At 52.6% G+C, this 23714-nt stretch overlaps 1 protein-coding gene across 1 annotated transcript; it reads right to left on the bottom strand.

The window, feature by feature from the left end:
- Positions 1-10426: 10426 nt before the first annotated feature.
- Positions 10427-11826, bottom strand: LOC114828064 (uncharacterized). The gene has a single exon (XM_029110725.1). The coding sequence runs from the start codon at positions 11699-11701 to the stop codon at positions 10427-10429; it is 1275 nt and encodes a 424-aa protein (XP_028966558.1). The 5' UTR covers positions 11702-11826.
- Between the last annotated feature and the right edge of the window lie 11888 nt (positions 11827-23714).

Raw genomic sequence — 23714 nt, 5'->3', positions numbered from 1 at the left:
ATCTGTCCGATGGGTCGCTCGGTCGGTCTACCCGACCAGGCAGGCGGGCGAGAGTCGTAGCCACACAATTGCTGGAAGTCGACTCTCTGTTAGGGTTTGAATGAGATTGACGGCGGCTTCCTCGTTTCCTTTGTCCTTGTCGTCGATGTTCTGTCCGGCAGGGTCGGCTGGGACACTTCGGCTTCAAGTTGTTTTCCTTGCCGACCAGAGACCTCACGGGCGGATCGCGTTGGTGCTGGCGGTGGACTTCCATGAGAGCTCGTTGCGAGAGCCGCGTAGAGAGGAGCACGAAGGAGCAACTGGTTGAGCATCAGCCATTTCCGAGGAGGTTTTCGCCCCTCGCGTCTCGGAATCTTGCCCGACCTCACTTTCGCTCAGCTCAAGGTCGTTCCAGAGAAACTCTTATTCCTCACCGTGGGACTTCCTCTGCTTGTTAGAGGAGATCCCCTGATCCCGACTGCGTTCTCGAGAAGAGGATGAGCCGGATCGTCAGCGATAGTAGATGCCGCGTTTCGTTTCGCAGATGATTGATTATTCCTTGTCAGGTCGTCATTTCCGGAGGATCGGGGTCTCGCGTGGGCTTCAGTACTTTTTCGTTTCACTCCGTGAATCCATTCGACCCTGTTTGTTGAAGCAAGGGTGTTAGGATCGTGTCCGTTTCGTCCTCGACGGCGAGGCAATTACTGTGGTGCCTTCTCACGTACGGGGGATCCCATCGATCACTCGGCTTGACCTACTCGACGTGGTTTGGACAGGGGACAACTAGAACAGACGAGTACTGAGGAGAAAAACTCTCGCGGGTCCCACTCCGACATGTTGCCAAAAATCTACCTACCATATTCAGAGGACTTTTTTTTCGCCTGTCGGAAGCTGCTGGAGAAACAAATCGCTCGTCTGGCTGCAGAGGTTGATCCACCTTCTGGAACTAATGAGAAGAAGCACTTCCTCGAAGTCATAAGGGCACTTCCTCGAAGTCATGAGGGCACTTTCTCCGGCGAGCTCACGGCTCAATCAGAGCCGCTTGGTTGCAGCGCCAGGCGATATCCTTCGACATTTGGGACATCCTTCCGAGTTCGAAAGCATAACCCATCGACCTTTAGCGCGATCACATTCGCTCTCTTCCGTTTCATCTGAGCAGACGAGCTCGTTGCCGAGACGTGTTAATGGCATGGTCTCCTCTAATGAAGAACTAATTCATTTCCGTGGCAAACGAACCAGAAAACGGGGCCAGTTTTCCCATATTAACGGAGCACCTAACGAATGGACAGACAGCTGGTCGCCTGGTCGGACACCCGTTGAATAGAGATTGGATTTAACGACTCGGACCCCCGTAACGAAGCTCCTCATGGCACTGCTTCCGCGTGGCTATCGGCGATATGTTCTCGCGTTGGAAGACTCCCCCCCCCCCTGTCCCACGGGGAAATTCGGCACAGCTCACGAGCTGCCCACTGCATTTCCCTACTACATACACATCTCGGGAATCCCTCACCGAGCTGAGCTCCGGAATTAAGACACCACCCTTCGAGTTGACGACTTCGCGACTCGGATCGATACCGAAGCTGGAATTCTGAGCTTCTTATAGGAGCGCCTCAGAGGTCTCGCTCCCGTCGCGGGAGCGCCGAGATATCTGGATCGGCACTGGAACTCTCGCGTCGGAATCGATCCTCTTCAGGGACGCTAAACATGCTCCGCTAAACAAGCCGTAATACAATCGTGCAGTAACGCCGGCGCCGCACCGCCAGGGCAGTGCATGAGTCGGCTGCGTGAACAGAAAATGATCTCGAGAGAATCCCGTGAGCTTGCGAGCACAGGCCTCGTTGCCCACCCGTTTCCATTGACCTGCGAATTTTAAACAACCACGATGCGGAACTTATGCGAGCTCGCTTTTGAGGTAGAGCTGGAGCGTCAATTGGGAGAGAGAGAAGAATCCTCCACGATTGGCTTACCTTTTACAACTTGCTTCGTTTCCCCTGGAGAAAGTAAATACGCGGGTCTCGAGTCGTGAATATTCACAATGTACGCGGCCGCGGGCCACAGCGAGCTTGTGCTACTAAATTGCCTCCACTCGTAACGATAGAATCCTTGCTGTGCCCAGCAAGAACGAGTGATAAACCTGCACTTTTATAGTATGTATTATACCGGATGGGATCCGTCTCGCGTGGGAGGCTCGATGGTATCTGACCGCGATTCGCATACATTCTACCAGAATAACTGCGACCATCGTTCGACGGCAACGTCCACGGGGGTTCCGCCATGCGCTCCGCGGCTGACCATTGATGATCACCACTCGGGACGGAACTTTGTGCGCTAGTTCGATAGATCGGAAGTTTCTAGCTCGTCGCTCAAACCCGTCTCGAATTCCCGTCTAAAATTAAACCCCATGCAGAAACAAGTCAGGTAACGTGGATCGATTGGTGCCCCCGTCTGCGTCTACCCCAGCAAGGGAGGACCTCCTCTCCATCGAGGGGACGAAATCGCGATGTCCCGTACTTTGGATATTCTGAAAATGGACGATAATTTTGCGGTCCATGAATCGATCTAGATACATGACTTCCTCGGAGTAACATTCCCTGTTTCGCCCGCAAGCTCGACGAGGAAATTCTGAATTTAAACAAAACATTCGCCCCAGCCATTACCGGTACTCACATTCCATTGTAAACGCGATGCATTCCGAGCTCGACAAAGGACCGGTGAGTTCCGTTTGTCTAGTCGCAAAGTGAATCTCTGGCGCCGAATTTTCAGAGCGTCGAAAATCCCTCGCGTCATCTCCCCACGCGATATCCATCCTATGAAATTCCGGGACATGTATCCTAGAAGAGCTGTGTGGTTAAGCGTGTGGCAGATTTATCGATGTCAGTGAGACATTCCGCGGGAAGTTGAGCCATCGGCTCGAGAGAACGAAAGCGTTATCTTCTTTTCTCCTCGAGAAAAGAGACAACTCTCCCGTCTCACTTCACGCCTAGGTCTGGCTTTGAGTCAGAGGGTGCAAGCGCGGGGACCGGCATATATGTATTGGGATTTGCTACATCGCAGACGGGAACCCAGGACCCGCTCGGGGTTCCGCGCTGCTGCTGAGCCACGGGGATATCTAGCGTCGAGAAGGCTAGTCAGCCCTCCGAATTTCGGAAAAAGAGCAGTAGAGCCAATCCAGTTGAAGCCGCGCCGAACAAGCGAATAAGAGTGAGCAGGCAAGCGAGCGGCAACGCGCGAAGTGCTGGCGAACTCAATCAAAAAATTTGTTCCGAATTTCGCCTTCGAGAGAGCTGATTCGCGAAGAGATGCGAATCGATGACGAACGCTGCAACAAGCCGGCGCTCGATTGCAGCTCCGATTTCTGCCGAAGCGTCGAATTCCCCGGAGCGTCATCGGAATGGATATGACGCCGTGTTCGCGGGCTGTTTCGAGCTCTGCTCGGTCGGGCGCCGGCCGTGATATTACATCGGGTCGGGAGAAGAGGGAACGAGGGAGGAGACGTTAGAACCAGATCTAGACTGCGCCGAGGGAGTCACACAGACAGACCGAGAGGAAGGAGCGAAGGTGCGGGATATCTTCGCAGGTAATACACACTCGGGATATGATGAGATATCTTCGTTGTGCTCCTGCACCGGTATCGAGCTCGAGAACCCGTTGTGCGAAATCCTCGGCCGGTGAGCCTTGTCTGCAGACAACTCTGGAGCCGGAAACACGGATGTGGTTCTCGACTAGCGGATCACGAAGACTCTGGAATCGCTGATGTCAATCGAATGGAGGGAAGGAGGATACTGATTACAAACACTGCGAGGGAACGCTCGGATTATCGATACCTTGATGAATTGTTCGCTTATGGAATCCTGTTCCGGTGAGGAGTCGTGGTCTCTTCTGGATCGAGACTGCTTTGGGAAGCACTTCTTCCGAGTCGTCGCTGCACAAGCCTCACCAGCCGGACTTCGTCCGATGGTTGTCTCGCCAGTCAGGGTCAGGGAATGATTTCCAGGGAGTCACCTAATTTCCGTGGACTCGTGGACCGAGACTCTTCTGCCGGAGGGAGAAGATCTCCGGCCCCCCAACGCGGAAATGCGAGCCTGAACTCGTCGGCCTACTCCAGTTGTGAGTTCCTACACACGCGACACGTTTGTCCTCGGACCTCAGTGCTTTTACAAATTGTCCGAAACTCCAACGCGGAATGAGTGCGCTACCAACAAGTTTTGAAGCTTTGCGCTTCCAGAGAACATGCTTTATCTCACTCTGGAGGAAGGAGTTGTATTTTCTGATCGGATTAGACGCTCGCGCCTTCGGCAGATCATTCCTCCCTGTGAGGATTTCGATGCCGAGAGGATCGAGCTCGACAAAAAGCTAGGGAAACGGATAAGAAATGGAGGGAAGTAAACTCCATTAACTCTCTACCAACACGGCTGTGAGCCGCAAGACTCCAGTTCTACATTGCGCTGAGCTTCCAGTGAAAGAGTTGAAACATGAGGAATCACGAAAAATCGAGACGCCCATTCTCGCCCTGCTCCCTCATCCTTCCGGCGTGCAGGCTTCCTCATTCGTGTTCCCTTCCCCAGAAGTTGATTTTCTTTCGGTAAATCCCCCCGCAGTCTTGCGTTGATCATCAGTATTCCGCGCACAAGTCCAATATCAACTCACCAGCTAGCACGCCGGCTTACTAGACGCAGCCGCCATGAGGCAGTGAGTCGTTCGGCCGACCTTTTCCTTGCGACCTAACAAGCCATTTGTGGATCCAAATTAGTACCCGACTCGCCCACTGGGCAGTTGCGTCAATGAAAGGAAAAATAGTAGGGAAAGAATACGACGCTCTGCAACGCTTGTGCGGGGAAGCTGTGGAAGCCGAATGAACGATCGTATGAATGAATGTATAAAGGTACCTACGTGCGTCCATTCCTTAAAAGAACCTGTTCGCCCCCCGAGTCTAAGCACAGTCATCTCCGGTCATCTACGCATCGGATTGAGCCATCCGGTCAGCAAGTTCCAGCCTGATGGGGAATTTCTGAAAATATCGTTAACATCCGTCCGTTGAACAGGGCTTAGGGATAAAAACGTTTTCACCTGCAGAAAACAGGGTCTGTCGAGGAGCAGGCCCAGCAGTTATTCATCTTCAGATTGAGGACAGCCGCGGCATGCGAGAAAGATAGAGAGTTGGAGTGAGAAGAACTCAGGGAACGATTGCCGCTTGCCCGACCGATGCAAGCCAGCCAGCCAGCTAGTCTGACGACTGATCGAGCCGTAGGCCGAGCTTCGAACCGAAAGCGGGGTCTTCAGAGGATGGATATGGGGAGGCATATTCGGGCTATTCCGTCATCAGATTGAAGATTGGCATGTGGTGGTCTTTTTATAAGGAGGGGAAATTTTTCATTAGGTACCGGCATGACATGAGTCTCGTCCCGAACCTCGCCAGGAGACCTATGCACTATACCGCCGTTAATTTCAACGTCCAACGACGTCCGCTCAAATGTTCGTATGCGTTAGTTTTAATCATCGCCGCAGCTACTCACAAGTTATTCATCAGGAAGCCCTGACGTCTAAAAGCCCCACGTCGCTTCGACGACTTTCATGCTCTCGTGCCGACAGAAGAATCAATATTCTGCCTGGCTGGCCGACCTCAGGAAATGAGCATGTGCATGTAAAAACCACGCAGTGATCGGAGATGATAAAACGGACCGCGGATCGATGAATGAGGAGGATCGGGGTAACCGGAATAAAAAACAAGGTGCCGCGTCCGTCAGCGCTAGGCGATGTTCCTCAGCCGAAGGAGAAGCGTGGCTCTTCGAATGTCTGTTTTTGTTGACGTCATCAGTACGGAACTCTCTAACAAGATTAAAGAGTTTCCTATGGTGGATATATACAGCCGGGGGATCAGACGGGAAGCCGCCAGGATGAAAGGAGTTTCTAAAGTGAGAGTGGTAGAAACCAGTGTAGCATCTACGTGAGGATTCTGAGCTGAATTTCACCACTCGAGCTGGCACGGCACCGCACCGCGCCGGCGTTCCCAGCCTGCCCATCGGAACGGATCGACTTTGAACAACGGATCCGAAGGATCCTAGGTGAAGCCGCGCAGACCGACCGACCCACCTCCCCCGACTTCGAGAGCAGTTTAGTTTGAACCATACATATATAGACAAGACAATAAGAGTTACACATCCCGACCGCGAGGTTCCAGACCCTTGTTAGTCAGCCTTAAATTTGGGCTGACGATATTAAATTTCCAACCCAGAAGCAAACGAAACGGATTTTCTCGGAGGGATGGAAGGCTTCTTAAATGAATACATATCCCGAGAATACGACTGAAAGTTGGATTCCGCTGTTTTGCGAGCTTCGTTTCGCTTCTTCCGAGCGATGTAGTTTCACGGCGGATATCCGGCTGTTCCTCGCGTCTGGGGAACCGCGTCTGGTAATGTTCCGAAACATTCGATTTTGATGCATTGAAAATTTTCTGCCGATGCAAGCACGGTGACTTGCGAGCCGGCGGAAGCTGCAGCAGCACCGACGTTGCCGACGGCTCGGCGCGCTCCACCGTGAAAGTCAATCAAGATATTTTAGACATTGGATGAGGAATATCGGCTGAGCAAGCCGTATCCAGCGACCTGCTTGATATACCGTTGCAATGTATAGCGGAATCGGAAGTCGATATTTTGATTTCAGAAACAGAATTTTCGCTCGGGAGAATCCCCCCTGCGTAGCGCCTGAGATGTCATGGGACGTTTGTTCCTCCTTCTCTACAGGGGGGCTCCCACGTCAAGTTGACGCGAATAAAAAAGTGCAGCCCAAAAATCGTGTTCGCCGGTCAGGTTTTCCGCCGGTCCCTGTCGAGAATCCCCGCTAATTGTAGACCGGCGTGAATAAAACAGCAGTTCCGCCGAGAGCGGCCGGAAACCACCGCTTCGGTCTGGCGCGAAGCCGACCAAACTTATCATCGAAGCTATCGAAATTGGAAAAAAATCACACAGCGAAAAACCTCCCCCAATCCGCTAGCGCGAACGTAGAATCTCTAGCGTCTATTAAGCTAACGAACACGCCGAGCCTATGGAATTCGGGCTGATTCGAAAAACCTGCTCATCCGAATCGGAACGACGACCGATAGGAGTCGCTCGGAATCGGAGCCTGCGGATTGTAAATTCTGAAACAATCACGAACGAGGCAGATGAGCTTGGGGACGCGGCCGACTCGAGCGTCAATGTTGCTCAATTCTGTACGGCAGCGCACAACTTGTTCCTCGATTTTGCGTCTCTCGTTCCATCGCATCTTCGGTGCCGGGCATCGAGACGCGTCTATATTCCGATGGGAATAACAAATCGTGCCGAGAAAAAGACATCGTGTACGTACACTCTTTCGTCGCTCGGTGGCTCCCCTCGAACTTGCTTGCTTGCTCGCTCGCTCCCCCGCTCACTCTCTCGAACGCTTTTGTTGTGGGCTTGAGTTGGCTGTCAGATGTGTGCGTGTTCGTCGGTAAGAAGCGCGGAGGGAGATGTCTGTGTGCCTTCTGGTACATTTTCAAGGTGGTCTGCAGGGGGGTTTTATGAGAGAACGGCTTTGCCTGGCGTTGTGTATAAATCCACAGTGCAAATAGTGTGTGGCACGAATGCAGGCCGAGAGGGAAAAATAGAGGGAAGAGGGAGGGAGCAGCCGAAGCAGAGGAGAGAAGAGAGGAACGAGCAAACGAGCCCCCTCTGAAACAACGTTCGAATGCACGCCGTGAGAGCACGAGCTCCACGCAGAAGTCAGACGTTCAGGCAGAACGGCTGGTCAGTCCGCCCGACGGGGTTTGAATGGCCGAGGGTGGTGACGACAAACCTACCGCACACCCTCCCACCCGGTCCACCCTCCTTCCCACCAGACCGGCTTGCTGGCGGGGAGGACGAAACGAAAAGTGCTAATGTAAACAGCTAGCTTAATATTATGCTCTCAGGACCACTCCAGAGGCCAAACAACACTGGAGTAGGGGCCTTATTATATTGCTCCTCCGTTGCCGCCGCCGCCGCCGCCACCACCACCACCACACCACCGTCGTCGTCGGTCGTTGCCAGAACCGTTGCCGCCTTCACTGGTTGCGAGTAACGGAAGAGGTCTTCAGCTGGCAGCGCGAACGAGAGAGAGCTTTCGTCAGGCTTGGCAGCGGATTGCTTGCTTTCAACGTCTTTTCCGTCCCCTTCCCAGGCATAGTCGTCATGCTGACTGACTGACTCTGACCCCCAGGCGATCGATGGCTGCGGGTCCCTCTGTCTCTCCCGGACCCACTTTTCCTCTCATCCCTCTTCCATCCCTACGATTCCGCTCGTGTCATTGTCGCAGAGAATCTCTGCTCCTCTCACTGTGAGTCCGAGCAGCTCCATCGACTCCGGCCTGGATTCGGACGCACCGCGGCCGTACCTACCTCCCTACTTTTCGATTCGGTAGCTTGTCCGTCCGTCCGGCGCTAGGTCGGAGAATTGAGTCAGCGAGCCAATGAGCCAGTAGTGTGCGAGTCAGTCACCGAGTTCGTAACACAATGCCATCGTAGCTTGATGATCAAAAGACCAAGCTACCCCGTCCGCCCTGGTCACTGCCCAGTGGTCTGAGTGAGTCTACACGTTAGCGAAGGGCCGCTCGGGGACTGCGAGTCCTGTATTTGCTGTGAGGCACAGTCAATACGCGAGCGATTTAGTGATCTCCACGGGTTCTTTGGAAGAGATCTGTCTCGTGCCCTACTACAGGGTGACTAGGCGGAAAAAACAGCCGACAAGCTCCCCAGCGAGCGCTTGCCGAACATTACACCGGCAGGCCTCACTCGATTGTTCGTGGAATGCTCGTTCGCATCCAGTCTTGTATACTCGCGAATCATTAATCAGACGAGGAACAATGTTATCAGAACACAAAAGAGAGCCGATAGCAGTCGTGATCCCTTCATGATGACCACGCTCATGTTTAGAATCCATTTCTCGAACGAGCGGTTTGCTGTCTTTGAGCTTCTAGGGGCGATGCTGCATTCCAGGACCTGTATCAATCTGGAGAGGAGACCCTAATCAGCCCCATGTCAATGATTGCAATAACCATGTCAGATTTAGCATTGATTCGAAATCGACGTACGAAGGAACGTGCCTCGGAGGGCGGATCGTGTGAGAGAAAAGTTTCGAAATCGGGCAAGAACTGGAGATTCACTCCCCGCTTGGGTGGAGCCAACATGAATAGTCGAAAGCCCTGACCAAAAAGAACTCGACAGAGCAAACGAATGAAGTTGGGGCCATAAATATAAGAGTGGAGAGGAGGATAAAAGGCTGGAATACCATTCCGTCTTGCGACAGGTCAACTCATCGAGGGGCTATGCAATTCGAAGCACACGCCTACATCATGAATAAATCTGGCTTACTTTCTCTCTCTCCGGTCTCCAATCGTCCTCTCTGCCACGAATTCACTCACAATCAAACAATTTCTTTGGGCCCCGGTAGAGCTACCGAAGGCTGAGCTCTGAGAGTCTAGTTCCGTCCGCTGTTCGATTCAGAGCGAGCGCACAAACTTTATTTCTCTAGAGCTTCACTCGATTCCGTTCTGCTGGAGCGGTCGATTGGCAATCCTGGATATCATCGCGCCGAACCGCCGGCGCGGCGCCGGATCGGAGCTTGCGCTCAGCATCGGAGGCACCGGTTCGAGAATCACTCGGCTCACCCGACTTACGACCGTCCCATCTATCAGACACCAATGATGTCGCGGCACGTCGAGACTCCCCTGCGATCGAGATCTAGGGCATGATGAAGCTGTGCTACATGAGCGCCGCAGAATACTTACTTTGTATGGAGGGCTTTCGGCTGACACAATACATCACTTATATCATCACGCTCCGAGCCTCCCTCAAGCGAATTCATCTACCCATCATAGAGACCAGTGGTGTTGGCGACGGAGACAGTAGGAGCGGCGGCCTCAACATCGGTAGTCGGGGCATGAGTGAGAAAGTGAGAGGTTTAATGGAATTTTCTACCAACCTAATACATCAGCATTTGTCCGTCGTCATGAATTTTAACATGACTGAACTGCATTGCGAATAGTTCTCATCGGAATGTGTCTCCTCGTTCAGCCAGCTTCCGATACTGTTCGAGCTGTCTCGCACTCAAATCTGCACTGAGAGCAAGAACCTTGACATCCCCGGTAGTATCTGGCTCACCTTCTCCTATTTGACGGATTACAACGAAGACTCACGTTAGAGAATCTATCTCGCCTCGGAGATATTTTATTAGATTCCTCGAGTGCGCTCTGATTTTATTCGAACATTTAAACTATATGAAAAAATCCACAAAATTCCATCCGGGCGCGCCCAACCGGCGAAAAAAACATGAATTACCCGGAGGTAGAGTTGAGCTTTTCCGAGTAGATACTATAGACAAGATTGCACGATTAGGATATTTCGAAAGATGTGAGCTTCGATTTGGTGCGAGATTCCCGCGCTTCGATTGACTCAAGATCATAAATCGTCGTAAAGATCGATCTCCGCGATGCTATCCAACTTGATGGACGAATTTTCGGAGGCGCAGTTTTCTTTGAGGAGCTCGTTCACGAAATCGGAAGCGGCTGCTTCAGTCTCCACAGGCGATCTCTTCACTAGGATGGCTTGCTTCTCGCTCTCTGCTTGCCGCTCATTGTTGCTGCTGCTCCCACTGTTGTCATCACGATCGTAACCACGATGGCCGGTCGGACATGCGACCGAGTGCTTGTTTGAGGCCGTGGAATTATGCTCGAACGCTCCCGTCCGTTGCACCGGAATTATAGGGTGAGCGGAGTCCGACCATCCGTACATTCCGAAACGCGGAGGAAAACGGTGCCCTGCCCCTGGCGAGGGATAGCACCTGGCCGGGTGTTTGTAGCCTGCACCATAGGTTCCTATGAAGTCTCCCGTCGAACTTGCTCCGCATGGAAAGTTCCGTCGATGAGCAGCCGTGGCGAAACTCCGTGGATTACATTGCGCGTCTCCGAACGCGGCGGTCGAGCCGAAGACGATCGGAATCCGGTGTCGTGCCATACACTCGTAGTACAGTTTGACTTCCTGAGCCGTCCACGTAACGGTCTCTAGCGTGGTTCGTCGTTCACGCTTGAGACTTTCCCTGCTCGACTGTAGGCGGTTGCGAAACTCGTAAAAACATCCATGAAAAAGCCGTCTGCGAATGTCGTTTTCTTCAGGGTCGCTTCCGCATTCGCCTCGGATGTACGGATCGACCTGCTCTGGGATTTGAAAGTCGTGGCCTTTTTTCCAGAGAGAACGGAGCTCATCCATTATTAAAGCCCGCAGTCGACGCTCTTTCTGTTCAAGCTCCCGTCTTTTGAGGCGATGCTTTTCTTCGGCGCATCTCCGAGCCTCGAGCTGCGCGATTTCCTTAGCGGCCCTATGGAGTTTCTCCTGACGGACTCTTTTTCTATCTTCGACATCTTGGTCTGTGAGCATTTTGAAGAACAGCGACGGCTTGCTTGTCGTTTGCGCGAAGCCGCATTCGAGCGGGGACTTGAGCCGCGGCTTCCTCGACTCTCGATCATTGTCAGTTAGCTCGTTGTCGTCATCGTCGTCGTCGTGGTCGTCGGTACCGGTGGCGGAGCTTTTCGCTTCTAACTCGCGGCGCTCTTCTGCGCTCGTTTTGAAAATCGTCTCGTCGGCCAGATTTTGAATGACTTCGAAATCCTCTTGGAAAGCGACAGCCATTTTTCTCGAATTGTCTCGAGTGAGCCTAGACGAAGAAGGGTTGGACATACAAAGTGAAGGAAGATTCTTTCAACGCGATAGCAAGTCGCTTTATTGACTGTTTACTTATGTGATAGGATGTCCGATATGTTGCGCGCGTTACCGCTGCCTTGATCGCCGCAAACACTCGGCTGGATGACTAGCTGCCTTTGGATCGACCGGCCGTGCTACTCGAGAGCTCTCCGGGGCTCTGAAATGGAACAGACTTCCCATTGTTGATACCAGATTATTTTTCGGAGAGGAACCAGCCTCCGAGCCCGTCGGGTCCCTAAACCGCTTGACACCATCATTTCGGCAGTCGCTTCACGCGCAGAACCTGCTGACGGGACGCTACTCTAGAGAGAGGAATGGACTTGTGGCAATGAACACCGTGATCGCGGATCTCGAAGGAAACTGGGCCGTACTGTCGCTGCTGATCTCTCGGCGACTTACATTCGATTCCCAGACGCGAAAATGTCGAATTCGCAATAGCGCAACACCACAGAAGCGATTGATCAGCGAAAACGAGAGTTCCGTATGGCGGAAGGACCGACCGAATGGTCCCCGTGGCAGAACGAACGTCTCACAGCGCATGCGTCCTCACCGATCACACTTTCACGGCTAGGGCAAACATGCGCGACTGGCCTGACTGCAGGCACTACGGCCTCGACTGCTCGGTCGCCGGAGCTACCTATGCTCGCATTCCCTTTTCCAGGCTCTTCTGTTTGTTCTGCTGTTCGATTAGCTCGGACCGAGGGAGGCGATGCTCGCTAACTTCGAGTATGTATGTCTCTGGCAAGTCTGCGCAGCTAATTGACTACATTCGCGGATCGTCGTTCAATTGTTGGAGAGAGAATAGCACTTACCTTTCATCAAGTCGATGCCTCGATCGCCAACTTTTCGATATAACTCACTGCGTGGAATCCAACGGTGCGTCGGAATCAGATGGGTGCAATCTGATATCCCGGGTATAGGTACACTTAGAGCTTCGTTGTCGAATATTGCTGACGTCGCTGATCGCGCGCCGGGGTCGTCCCACTAACCACAAACCACAACCATCGAGTCCAAAATCAGTCTTGTCTTCCGGGAGTCTAAAATTACCTCCACGTGTCGACGCGCGGGATAAGGTCGGGACGATCTCTTTTTCGTCGGTGTTTGGGAAGAATGATCCCCTCGATCGATCGAACTATCACATGTAGATCGGTTCACGAGGAAAGGACATGACGCATGACGGAACAGCGATGAATTCGTGATTTGAGGAGCGACGCAGCCCTACGAGCTATTATAGAAATCTATGCTTAGACGCTCAGGGAACATCACTCGATAATTCATCGAGCGAGCTCAAGAATAGAGAGTCCATGAGAGCACAGTGAAACCGGACTCGGGAGCCACTCCTACATGATCTATCGGTTCCCTCTTGTCAGGCACCGATTTTCTCTGCCGTTGAGACTGGGTTAATTCGAACGTGTATACGGTCCACCTGAGGAACGTGTTCACTGTCCACTTTTTCAAGGAACCGCGACCGGTCGGCCCTCACTCATATTTGAAGAAAACAATCCTGGCACAGAAAGTCAAACCGCGGGGTTCTCGAAAAGTCGCAGAAGCCCGGGATTGCTGTCAAATTGCATGAGCAGTCTCCTTCGCCCATCGGTTGCTCATCTACATACGCGGACCGGTTAAGTTCGCTGACAACTTCGATCCTGCGACGGACCTCAGCGCGTTGAATGCGTATCAGATGATGACGAAAGGTGAGGGGGGACGGTCGACGGTGACCCAGTGGAGATCGCGGTCTCCACTCGGTGAAACCCTGGGATACCCCCCTTTCTCAGTGAGCGCGTCTGCGGTTGCGAACAATTCTCTGTTCAAGCGTGTGGGATGTAACCTGAATTGTATCGTAGCGACTGAATGCGTCAGCGCAGACTCGGATGTCGTGAACGATGATGATATCGCCGACCATGAAGAAATGAGCATCAATCGTCGTCATGAATCACTGCAGTGGTTTTCCCTCCGGAGCTTCCTGGATACGACAGAAAGATTTGGGCGATACATTTTCGGCTTGAAAAATTCTCTGGTCGCGAAATGGGTCCACCTGAGTTATCGGTTCACTTGCTGGAACGCCGAGTTTCAGAGAGTCAAACAGATTTCGCTGTATTCTGGAGAAGCCTGAAGTTTCGTCGTACCTAGTGGTGGGCAAGCTTGGCGTTCTCTGTGGATAGCTGCTCGTGCCTCACTTTTTTTTGCTACATGAGAAGAATCTCTCTGCTGGGACCCCACCGGGGAACGCGAATCCTGGTCGCTATGATGAAACTCCGTTGAGAGGCATTCAGCTCCGCCTTGACGGAACCTTGGACAAAGAGACCGGCGGAAAGAATTCGTCACATTGAGCTTCTCGTTGTGCCGAGTAACGAGGGTCTACTGTAAGCAATTCAGCGGGAGGTCCCCGGAGGAGCCGGAAAGGATTATGAGCCTTCATCTCCTGTGAATACGCGGTTCCAATTCATGACGGCAATGAAGTCTGGGTTGGTCATTTCCATAAGTAAATTTGCCCGCGGAACACAAGACCAGAGCGGATCAAAGAGGAGTTTTAGACCCCGAAAAAGAGTTTCCTGCGCGCTAGCGCACACCTGCTGCCTGCTATCCAAATAACTTCGACGGCTGCGGTGCCCAAAACGTTCGTCAGCTATGGAAGCCTCGCAGGTGGGCGTGCGTAGATGTCTGTGTATGGAGAGTCTGTTCATATAAGCTATACACAGGAAATAGGCGTAGAAAGCTGCTCGTCGGCGGACAATAAGTTTCCGGTTATGGAGTCTCTCATTCGCGCTCCGTTGTTGTCAATATCAATGGCTGCTTTGAGGCGCCTCTGCCATCCTTCGATCAATAGTCGGGCGGCGGAGACGACGTCGACAATTCTAACAAGCCAGAACATTCGTCAAATCGTTCATTCGATCGGAGCCGCTCTCCGGCCAGGTTTTATTGTCGTTTCTGCGGGAACCCGCTAAAGCACACTATTCGGATTACGTGCGGAAAATAAACCGCCGCTGACGATTGAAAGAGCTCGAATGCTCGGCTTCGCAAGGCGTTTTTTCCCCCCTTCTTTCGGAATGGGGAAGCTTCCCTATCGACCCTTCGTAGCCCAATCTTATCGAGCTCACTCTTCCTGACGGATATTTCTAGACTGGGTGCGCTGTAGATCGGGTCCGGAGGATGGGTATTCTACTTTCACAATTTGTTTTATTTTTCAGCGTTCTTATCGACGGGGCTTCTACTTTCGGACAGGAAATGGCGGTTTCGATGCAAGAACGGAGGAACCCACGTGGAGAAAAGAACCTCGAGCGACGGTGCCGTGTCTGCGAGCAATGACGGTAGACTACGAGTCAGATTGGTAGCTGCTGGCTTTTTCGCCACGATCGTTGGATTGCCTTTGCGTGAGGAATTGCGGAATCAGCCGAGATCCGCTCCGCGAACTTGAATCGAGCCAGGGCAGAGTATTTCTCCGCGTGAGCTCTCGCTCAATTTGTTTGTCCACATGAATTCGGGTCTGTTTCAACAGCAACGGAAATTCCCCGCCATCGGAATCATTCACTTTCCATGGGTGGAGGGAACTTTTGCTTACCATCGGATCCTCCGTGAGCCACTGTATTCTTGCGTCACTTTGCACTTCTGGTGAGATTTCCGACGATGTCAAAGAAAGATTGAATCAGGTCGCACGGAAGAGGTCGTCATCTGACAGCCGGGGCAAATTCAGACCTTCCGGTTGTTGCTCCTTCTGCTGCAATGGCAAGAGTTCGAGCAATGAATGGTCCATAGAACGGAACCCCAGGCGAATCGGTTGCGTTCGCGATAGCGGACCAGCCGGATTCTAGGGGTCGGCGAGGGAGTCTGCGATCGGCAGCCTCGTTACTCCTTTTTCTAAGTTTCTGGGCCTGCGGACTTCGTTGGTATTCTTGGCACGTACGTAGACACTGTTTAATCCGGAGCCGATACTTCAATTACAGAGGAGATGTTCTTTTTTGGGCTTTTTCTCGTTCCGTTCCTCCTTTCGGCTTCCAGGGAGCGCGGGGTGCGAACCTCATCTGTACGAATCCTAGATCACACAAATACGGAAAACTGTTCGGGGTATAGTGGAGAGTGGGGATCGGTTGAAATCGATCCACTTTGAAAGCATGAGTGTCGACTTTGCGTGCTTGTGGTGCCGAATCGAGTTCTTTACGCAGGCCCTAGATCGGGGACAAATATCTTTTCGCCTTCGACTCCACTCCGCCAGAGCGTGGCGGCGGGAGGCGGGCTGAATAATGGACCCTGAATTTTCGCGCCGCCTTCCGGAGGCGCCGGAGTCCTCGTCGGCGGCAAGCAGCGCAGCTCTGAGGAATTCACTCTTTTTCTAAACCTTTTTCGCGGCTTTCGACTTAATCCCAAGTTAGTGCTGGGGCCAAGAATGCTGAACTGGGGAGAGTTTCGCTTAAATAATGAGCTCTCAGCGCCCTACAGCTCATCCGGAGCATTGACTCCTCGAGCATCTATTCTGACAGACAGCACTGCGAGGAAGAGTGACGCGAGATTCCCTTGTTCATGCTGCACGATGCGGTCGGCTGTTTGTCAATCTAACTTTACGCAGAGGTGGAGCGGAGAAGTCTCAGTTTCCCGAAGATGGTTTCTGACTCGAATCTGCCCGGTGTTGCGCTTGCGCAAGCTTTTCCATGAGGAATCGGATATCGCGGAATCGACGATTTCCATCGGTCGCAAATGAACGCCGCACCGGTCCGTCTTGGTAGGCCTGCTCAAGGTGACTATCTCTCCTCTCTCCGCGTTTTCTCTCGTGAACGTGCCATGCGTCAGTGCTGAGGGCTGATCCCAGGTCCTCGAGGCATCCGCACAGGGTTTCCTCTTCGGGCAAATGAAAAACAAAGGTTCCTATTTTACATTTGGCGGCTCATACCTCATTCCTGAAACTGCTTTCTATAAGAGAGCTCCGCACTCATCGAGGTTACGGAGGGCGGGAACGGACTGTTCGCTCGAGATGCAAGAAATGCCGTACCTAAAGGTTGGCATAATCTTGATTCCATAGGTTTCCTGAACCAGAATAAGGTGCAGCTTCATAAGGTCGCCGGGGCACGCAATCGTTTTTGCCGATCTGCTCAGAGTATCAACGACGCGACGTGTGTGCTGGATGCTACTGCGGGCTGCATCACTACGCGGAGATATTTATAGCTCGAGACAGTAACCGAGGGTTTTCCCTGCAGGTACGGTTTCCGCTTCCCGGTTGCTCCCGACATCCTGAACTTTGAGGAGTCTGTATATCTCAGAGCGGAGATATGGAATTACCTTGCTGGACTCCCCTTCATTGGGTCATCGATCGGCTGAGGTCTGGCCCGTGATCCACGACCGGGAACTTGAGCGGGAGGATCGACTTGATGTCTTCCTCTGAACTGCTTCCTCTGAGCTTGAAATCATTGATAACCGTTGAGATGAGCGAGGCGGAATGGATTCGAATCGAGTCCAAATTCATCGTATGATGATTCATACGATTCATAGACATCCCTTCGTGAGTTGAAGAACTCCATCGGAATCTGGTCCCTGAGTCTTCCAAGTGGTCTTGGAACTGTCGAAGCGAGTTGAAGCACTAAAATCGCTCACGGGCGAACGCTGCTCTTGTTGAACTCTCCAGCAACTTGCTATTTCAGGGGCAACGAATGGAAATTGCTCCCGAACTAGTTATCTGCTATCGATCCTTATCGCTACGACACATTACCTTCGTCGCTTATCGACGGTCCTCCGCTAGACAAGAATTGAGCTCTATAGGGCTATCGCGGCTCGGATCCGCCGAATCCTCGATTTATAATTCGAACGAAACGTATCCATGGCGAGAGAACCTTGATGTCTTGGTTTGACGAATAAACGCCAAGTTTTCAATTTAATCGAGGACATTATGACCATCGTTCCAGGGGACAGAGATGCGTAGGGAGCGATCATGCGGAGCGTTGACATACTGATGGCCGAGTCTGATTGGGCGGGACAGGATCGACTGAGCTTAGGAATGAGGAAGGTCGCGCGAGTGAAGCAAGTTTTCTAGTCCCCGTATCTTATTTTCTCCTACACCAATATCCCCTATTCTGCAGGCGAGATTCAAGCTCGAATGACGTGCACGTTCGAGACCTCATTTGTCGGGCCGTTGCGATATAATGATAACCGAGAGCTGGGGCAAGAGAAGCGATGAAATCAAACGACGAGATGCGAATCCATGAAAACAAGCAGCTGTCAACGTGTGAAAGCAGAAGTGGAGGGAGGGAGGATCGAGAACACCATCAGCCGTATGACTAGCCATTCCGGATGCTAACTCGAGTCAACCGACAATTCCGAATCTTGACCAGGATCACTGCGATAGCCTGAGCTCAGGACCGACTTACTTGAGCGTATATCCATAAGCCTTTCATTGACGGTCATCCTCTGAGGGGCGCGAATTTTCTCGTTCCCAGCTCGGAGAGTTTCCCGGATGGTCCGTCAGACGAACAGTAAGTCAGTTAGCCAGCTCTTCATTAATTCTCCATACTATGACGGACAACCAGCGCAAGAGGGCGCAGGCCGCGCTCCGTCGCTGCTGTTGTTGCCGAGGCTGCGTTATAAAAAGCTTTGTTGTTCGATCGAGCGCGGTCAGAGAACTTGGGGCGAAGCCGCGGACAGAGAAACGAAGGAAAAGACACTATTCATCATATAACGGCGAAGATATTCATTACTGTAGCCCCGGCTCCAACAACAAGAACAGCCGCATGAGAACGGGGAACGGGGTCTCTCGAGAGAGGGCTGGAGGGGATGGTCAAACCGGAGCGTTAGCAAGAGGGCCGGTTACAAGCAATGCGCCTTATCAGCTATTGTCGATGGCGATGGTTTCGGCGGCCGGAGTGTCAGATTGAGACGGCCGCATATGGGGCGTGAGAGTACCCCATGCGTGAACGGTGCCAGGTAACACGAAGACGCTGCTAACACCTGCGGAACTTGCGCTGGTGTGCGGATGGTCAATAAAAACGCCGCCGACTGCCGACGACTACTATCGCCATTACTCGCAAACTAGCTGCGACAATCGACTCTTTTTCTTGCTCGTTCTCCCTCCCTCTCTCGACATTCGTTCTGCGGCGAACATTCAGGAGTATATTCTCGACCTACCGTCGAAACACGTGACTTGCTGACCACGAATCGGATATTGTCGTCACGGGAAGTCGATGGTCACCAGGTGATTCAAAAGGAATCACGATGAGTGAACGCCACTAGGCAGGGATCTGCCGATAAAATTCACTCAGAGCCGCCATCATGAGTACCGATGTCGCAACACCATCGTCGACGTAAAGGACCACCATCGCGACGCGAGAATTGAGTGAGCATCGAGTTGCTCGTTCTGCCAATCATGCGTGTTTGCCATCGGAGGGAAGCACGGAAATGGCTTCTTTGACGTATGGACTGTTTCGACCATGAATGAAGATTACCGACGGCAATGAAACTGCTTTACGGTCGTACGCGAAAGAGCTCGTTCGAGCTCTTTTGTCCTCGCTGTGTTTGTGTGTGAAGGGAACAAGGACTCATGTATGTTGACGACATATTTATTCTCTCGTTCGCAAAGCTGCAAATCAATTCCACAGTCGCACGGAGCAGCCATACGGTGAATTGAACCTCCCGTAAGCCGAGAGTCACGCAGGTTGGAAGGGAATGCTGCTCCGGCTCCCCAGGAGCGAGACCTCCCTCTCGTGACGGAGAATGATGAGTTCCTTGTCCATACAGGTACCTCGACGTCGGATGACGTTCTGGCACCGATTCTCAGCGGATCCGGGCTGCGACTCGGGCACAATATTCGAAAATCACGCCAAAGCGGGCCTCGTTCCTCATGAGAACGATTGCCGTCTCATGAGCGACGCCGCATTCAATACCCGGTTCTGGTGTTTGTCCTCTCTGGGAAGGGCTTCACGCCTCGCTCCGACATCCCAAAAGCATCGGCGTACTGAGAAGATAAGGCTCCCGGGATGGAATCCGAGAATGCCGTCCCTTCCTAGGAATCATCTCTCGGGCCATTGGTGGTGGGATCCGTTCTGAGAATCCCGTACCTCCGGGCTGGTTCAACCACGTATGTTTCCCGTAAGAGTAGCACCTGAACTGCTACCTACCCTCTTCTTCTCTCCGCGAGGCACAGATCGCTATTGCGAGTCATCAGAAGGTCTCCCCGCTAGGGTTTTGCTCCTAGGAGTCTAGTGGTTGAAGTCATGGGGCCGAGAATTGAGAAACCAACAAATGACTGCGACGCACTCCTAGTCTAGATCCAGCGAACGTCGCGCTAGGGCCCGCTTATGATTTGGTCAGCGCCGGATCTTCTTCCTTCAAAAAACTCAAGGCTCATCCGACGTATGGGGGATAATTCATTTTATCGTAACATAATAATATGATCATCAATGGAGGAAACACCTATGGAGACGGTGGAGGCTCCACCGAAGAAACCACTCGTGCAGATTTTGTTGTGATCATTGGTGAGGATATGAGCGATTGCGTGCTCCCCGGTGCTGAAAGGAAGCGCCGTCCCGCCGTCTCTACATATAAGGTGCGTCTGGACTTGTCGGTAATTTTCGCATCCAGCGAGAAACCTCCATCAAGATGTCAGTGCGGGGCGGAGAAATATTCATGACTGTTCTTTTTCCGCTCAGGCTCTCGCTGCTTGGCCACATGTATCCAGCCCGGAATACTCAATCGCGCGGGGCCGCGATCGCTCCCGTCCGAGCACTTCCAGACTAGGCGTTCCAGATACGGTCCTCGGACGCTGGTCTTGAGCGTGTTCGCTCCAGTGCCTGTTTTCGGAGGTGGGGCAGCATCCATTTCACGCCGGATTAGCGCGTCTTAGCGACCGATGCCTGTCGCCGGCCCGAAGTTATAAATATAGATGTTATATACCCAACTACTTCGACCAATCACTCCCCTCGGTCCACTGGGCGGGTTCCGCAGACCGCTGGCTGCCTGGCTGGCTCTGACACAGCCAGCTCGATACAATTAAGGGTGGGATTGCGATGTCACTCGAAAAGTCAGTCGCTCGGAACAAAGTGTCGAGCCTTCGTGACTGACCTCGTTTTCATCTCCGTACCCTCGAAGTTGATCAAATTTGATTAAGCAGATGCCCTCAACGTGAACTGCGAACGACCTTCGAGTCGCGCCGGAAAAAAATTCTAAAATATTTCCGACGTGGCCGCCGATCGTAAGTACCTCTACCGTAGAGGAACAGGATCGAGGGCTCCTCCGACCTGGGCGGTTATGCTCATCGAGAGGCTGCCTCGAATCCGGCGGGGTTTCCCAGGGGCAGTCAGCCTGGTACTCATATGGGGCGATTTCCGCATGAGCAGCCTTCAAAGTCCTGTTCGGCACGACGCGACACGCACGGCCATCGGCCCGCGATTCCCTTATCAGAGCTATGGCAACTTTGTTTATCGCATCATCCGCCACATGTTGCCGAAATGGTTTCGCGAGAGGTCTAGAGTACTTTTGAGTGGAAGGTGTCTTTGATATGAATATTAGATTACATGATGACGTGGACCGATGTACAGCTCTCGTCGCGGAGAGGAAGTGAGTCCCCTACTTCCTCCCATAAAAAAACGGATCTAACCACGAAGCGTCCAATGAGGCAGCGAACGGAAGTCACGAGACCGAATACTTCGTCGAGTTCCCACAGGACTCGTTCAGAATGTCGTCGCGAAGCTCTGCTCTCTTCCACGTTTGATATCTCCGAGGTCTTGGTCGTTATGCAAAATTCCGAGCCCAGCGATCCATCTTGGAAGTGCGGCGCCAATTCTGATTTATAACTCGTGGACGCCCGATTTTTTCACCAGCGGTCGATGTTCTGAGGTTGGGACTTGAGCGCGGCGATGATAGGGGACGAGCCTTACTGCATGGGGGACATTCATTTTCTCCTTCCTCTGTAAATTGATGGTTCCTACGGTCTGAGCCGTCTGATATCCACAAAATTCTCTCCTTCGCTTGTTTGTTGCTCCTGACAGAGTAAGGAGCCCGTGGGAAGAGGTGAATACTTAGCGCTGCTACCAGAACCGCAGGCTCAGCTAAGCCCGAGAGAAACCGAGAAAGCCTTTTAGCCAGACGCATATCTCTTCGTGAGAGTCGTGTGACTTATTCCCTCGTGGGATGCCACCGCTGAATCCTCTATTCCGAATGTCCTCGAATCGCATTTCGACGTTTTCAGCGAGATTCTTCTCCGGAATGCGTAATGTAATTCCTCGATGTGCCCATTGGAGGCGTCGTAGTTTGCGCTCGGGAAGATCCTATTCCGGCAGTCGTTCGTTCGAAGACTGTCCCTGAATGGCCATATATCTGCCACGTTGTCTTCGTTTGTGGTTAGTTGGTCAGCTGTCGGTGTGTCGCCGACATTTTCTCCCGAGTAATTATAATGTCAAATGCAAAGACACTGCTAATGAAGCAGCGATGCGAGAACGCGCATTAGGCTCAAGCCAGGGTACTTCGGGCGGCCCGGCTTGGCGCTATCATACTATGAAACTACCAATTCGAGCAAAAGGAACGACCGCACTTCAGGAATTCAAGGCGATAAGATACCAGAGTGCTCCTTGTGCGTTCCTTCCTGGAATTGCACCTCAAACGACTCAAACACGCTGAATTGCCCAGAACGGCATATGAACATTCAGCATTCGATCGTGAACGATGGAAGAGGTTTCGAGAGCGAAGGAATATCTGGATTATAACGGCGAAGGCATTTCAAGAATAATCCCCATATCATTCGTCGACCGGCATCTTCCGAGTGACTCCGCATCACTAGGGATGTGAATTTGTCGGGTTCTCCAGGGCTCAACAGGGCTCCTCGAGGGTTCCCCGGCCATTGCTTGAGCTTGGCCACGAGCTAGGAGACACGGCCGGATCGAGACTCGCCACGAGGCTCGGAATTGCAAAGCTCATTCGTTTTCAGGAGAATTTGCTCCGCTCTCGCTGCGAATCCGGCGCGAATTTCCGCGATTTTCCGTGGTTTCCAGGGAATTTCGCGATTCTCCGCGAACTTCGAGTTTTCTGACTACGACACGTCGTGCTTCCAGCGACGTGTCGCATTACATCACCGCTCATCACCGATGAATGCCTCAGGAACATGGAGCACAGAGACGGCTTCATCGCGTGACCGACACTACGGCTTGATTTCTGTGACGCTCTTTTGGGCCAGGATTTAGTTCTCGAGCTAAAGTATTTGATCTTCCGATATCTGAGGAGTCAGAAAGCTCGATCGAGGATACGCCTCTGTTGGAGCGGATCTGCGCCACGAGAAGGCGTACAAGCACGCGGCACCGATGCCCTCATCACCAGATGCTCACTGTCTGGTATTTCTTCATACTGCGCATTGCATTGGCTCGATGAACTACCTAGCTTAGTATCCGTCCATCAAGTACGTTACGGATTCTCTGACAACCGTTGGTTTCGTCAAATAAGCTCCCTGCTCCTTTCCAGATGATTCAAGCTCGGCCCCAGAAAAGAACAGGTGTAGCGGGTTCCTTCAGTTTCCCGGAGAGTCTCTAATAATGTCCGATTGGAAGACTGTGAAGCCGAGCGAATTCTGATTTCGCTCGCGAACCTCTCCTCCGCTCCGTTGTTCCTGCTCTCCATGCATCCGAGATTTCTCTCATGTAAGATCAGAACGCTTATGCTCATGGTCCTGAGTCCGGAGAGCTGTCGAAGACCAGATGAGAACCTCGCGCGGGCCAGTCTCGCCGCGCGCGTCTCCACTTGAGCATACCTGAGCCAGAGTCAAGCGTACCGTGAGACGAGTGACGGCGGACTGCGATATCCTGATCACAAGGGTGATGTCCCCGTCGAGAAACTCAAGAGGCTAGCGCGCTCAGGCCTCCGTGACTATGTGTTTATCTCTTTATTTGTGTATGCTTCCCTCCGCGAGCGGGATTCAACCATTCTCGGCAGGAACTTCCGGGAGGGTTCGATTCCAGCAGTCATGCACAGTCCGGACTAATTCTTGCTGAGTACCCTTCGTTGTGGTGCCGGGCGGCGAAATGCAGGA

The sequence above is a fragment of the Galendromus occidentalis genome, unplaced genomic scaffold (assembly GCF_000255335.2).
Source record: "Galendromus occidentalis unplaced genomic scaffold, Mocc_1.1 scf7180000077086, whole genome shotgun sequence".
Classification (NCBI taxonomy): Eukaryota; Metazoa; Arthropoda; class Arachnida; order Mesostigmata; family Phytoseiidae; genus Galendromus; species Galendromus occidentalis.
The sequence above is the reverse complement of the archived record's forward strand: the minus strand, read 5'-3'. Positions and strand labels throughout refer to the sequence as shown.

Bases quoted from the DNA above. Each gene is read 5' to 3' on its own strand.
- LOC114828064 (XM_029110725.1), bottom strand. From the start codon at position 11,701: ATGTCCAACCCTTCTTCGTCTAGGCTCACTCGAGACAATTCGAGAAAA.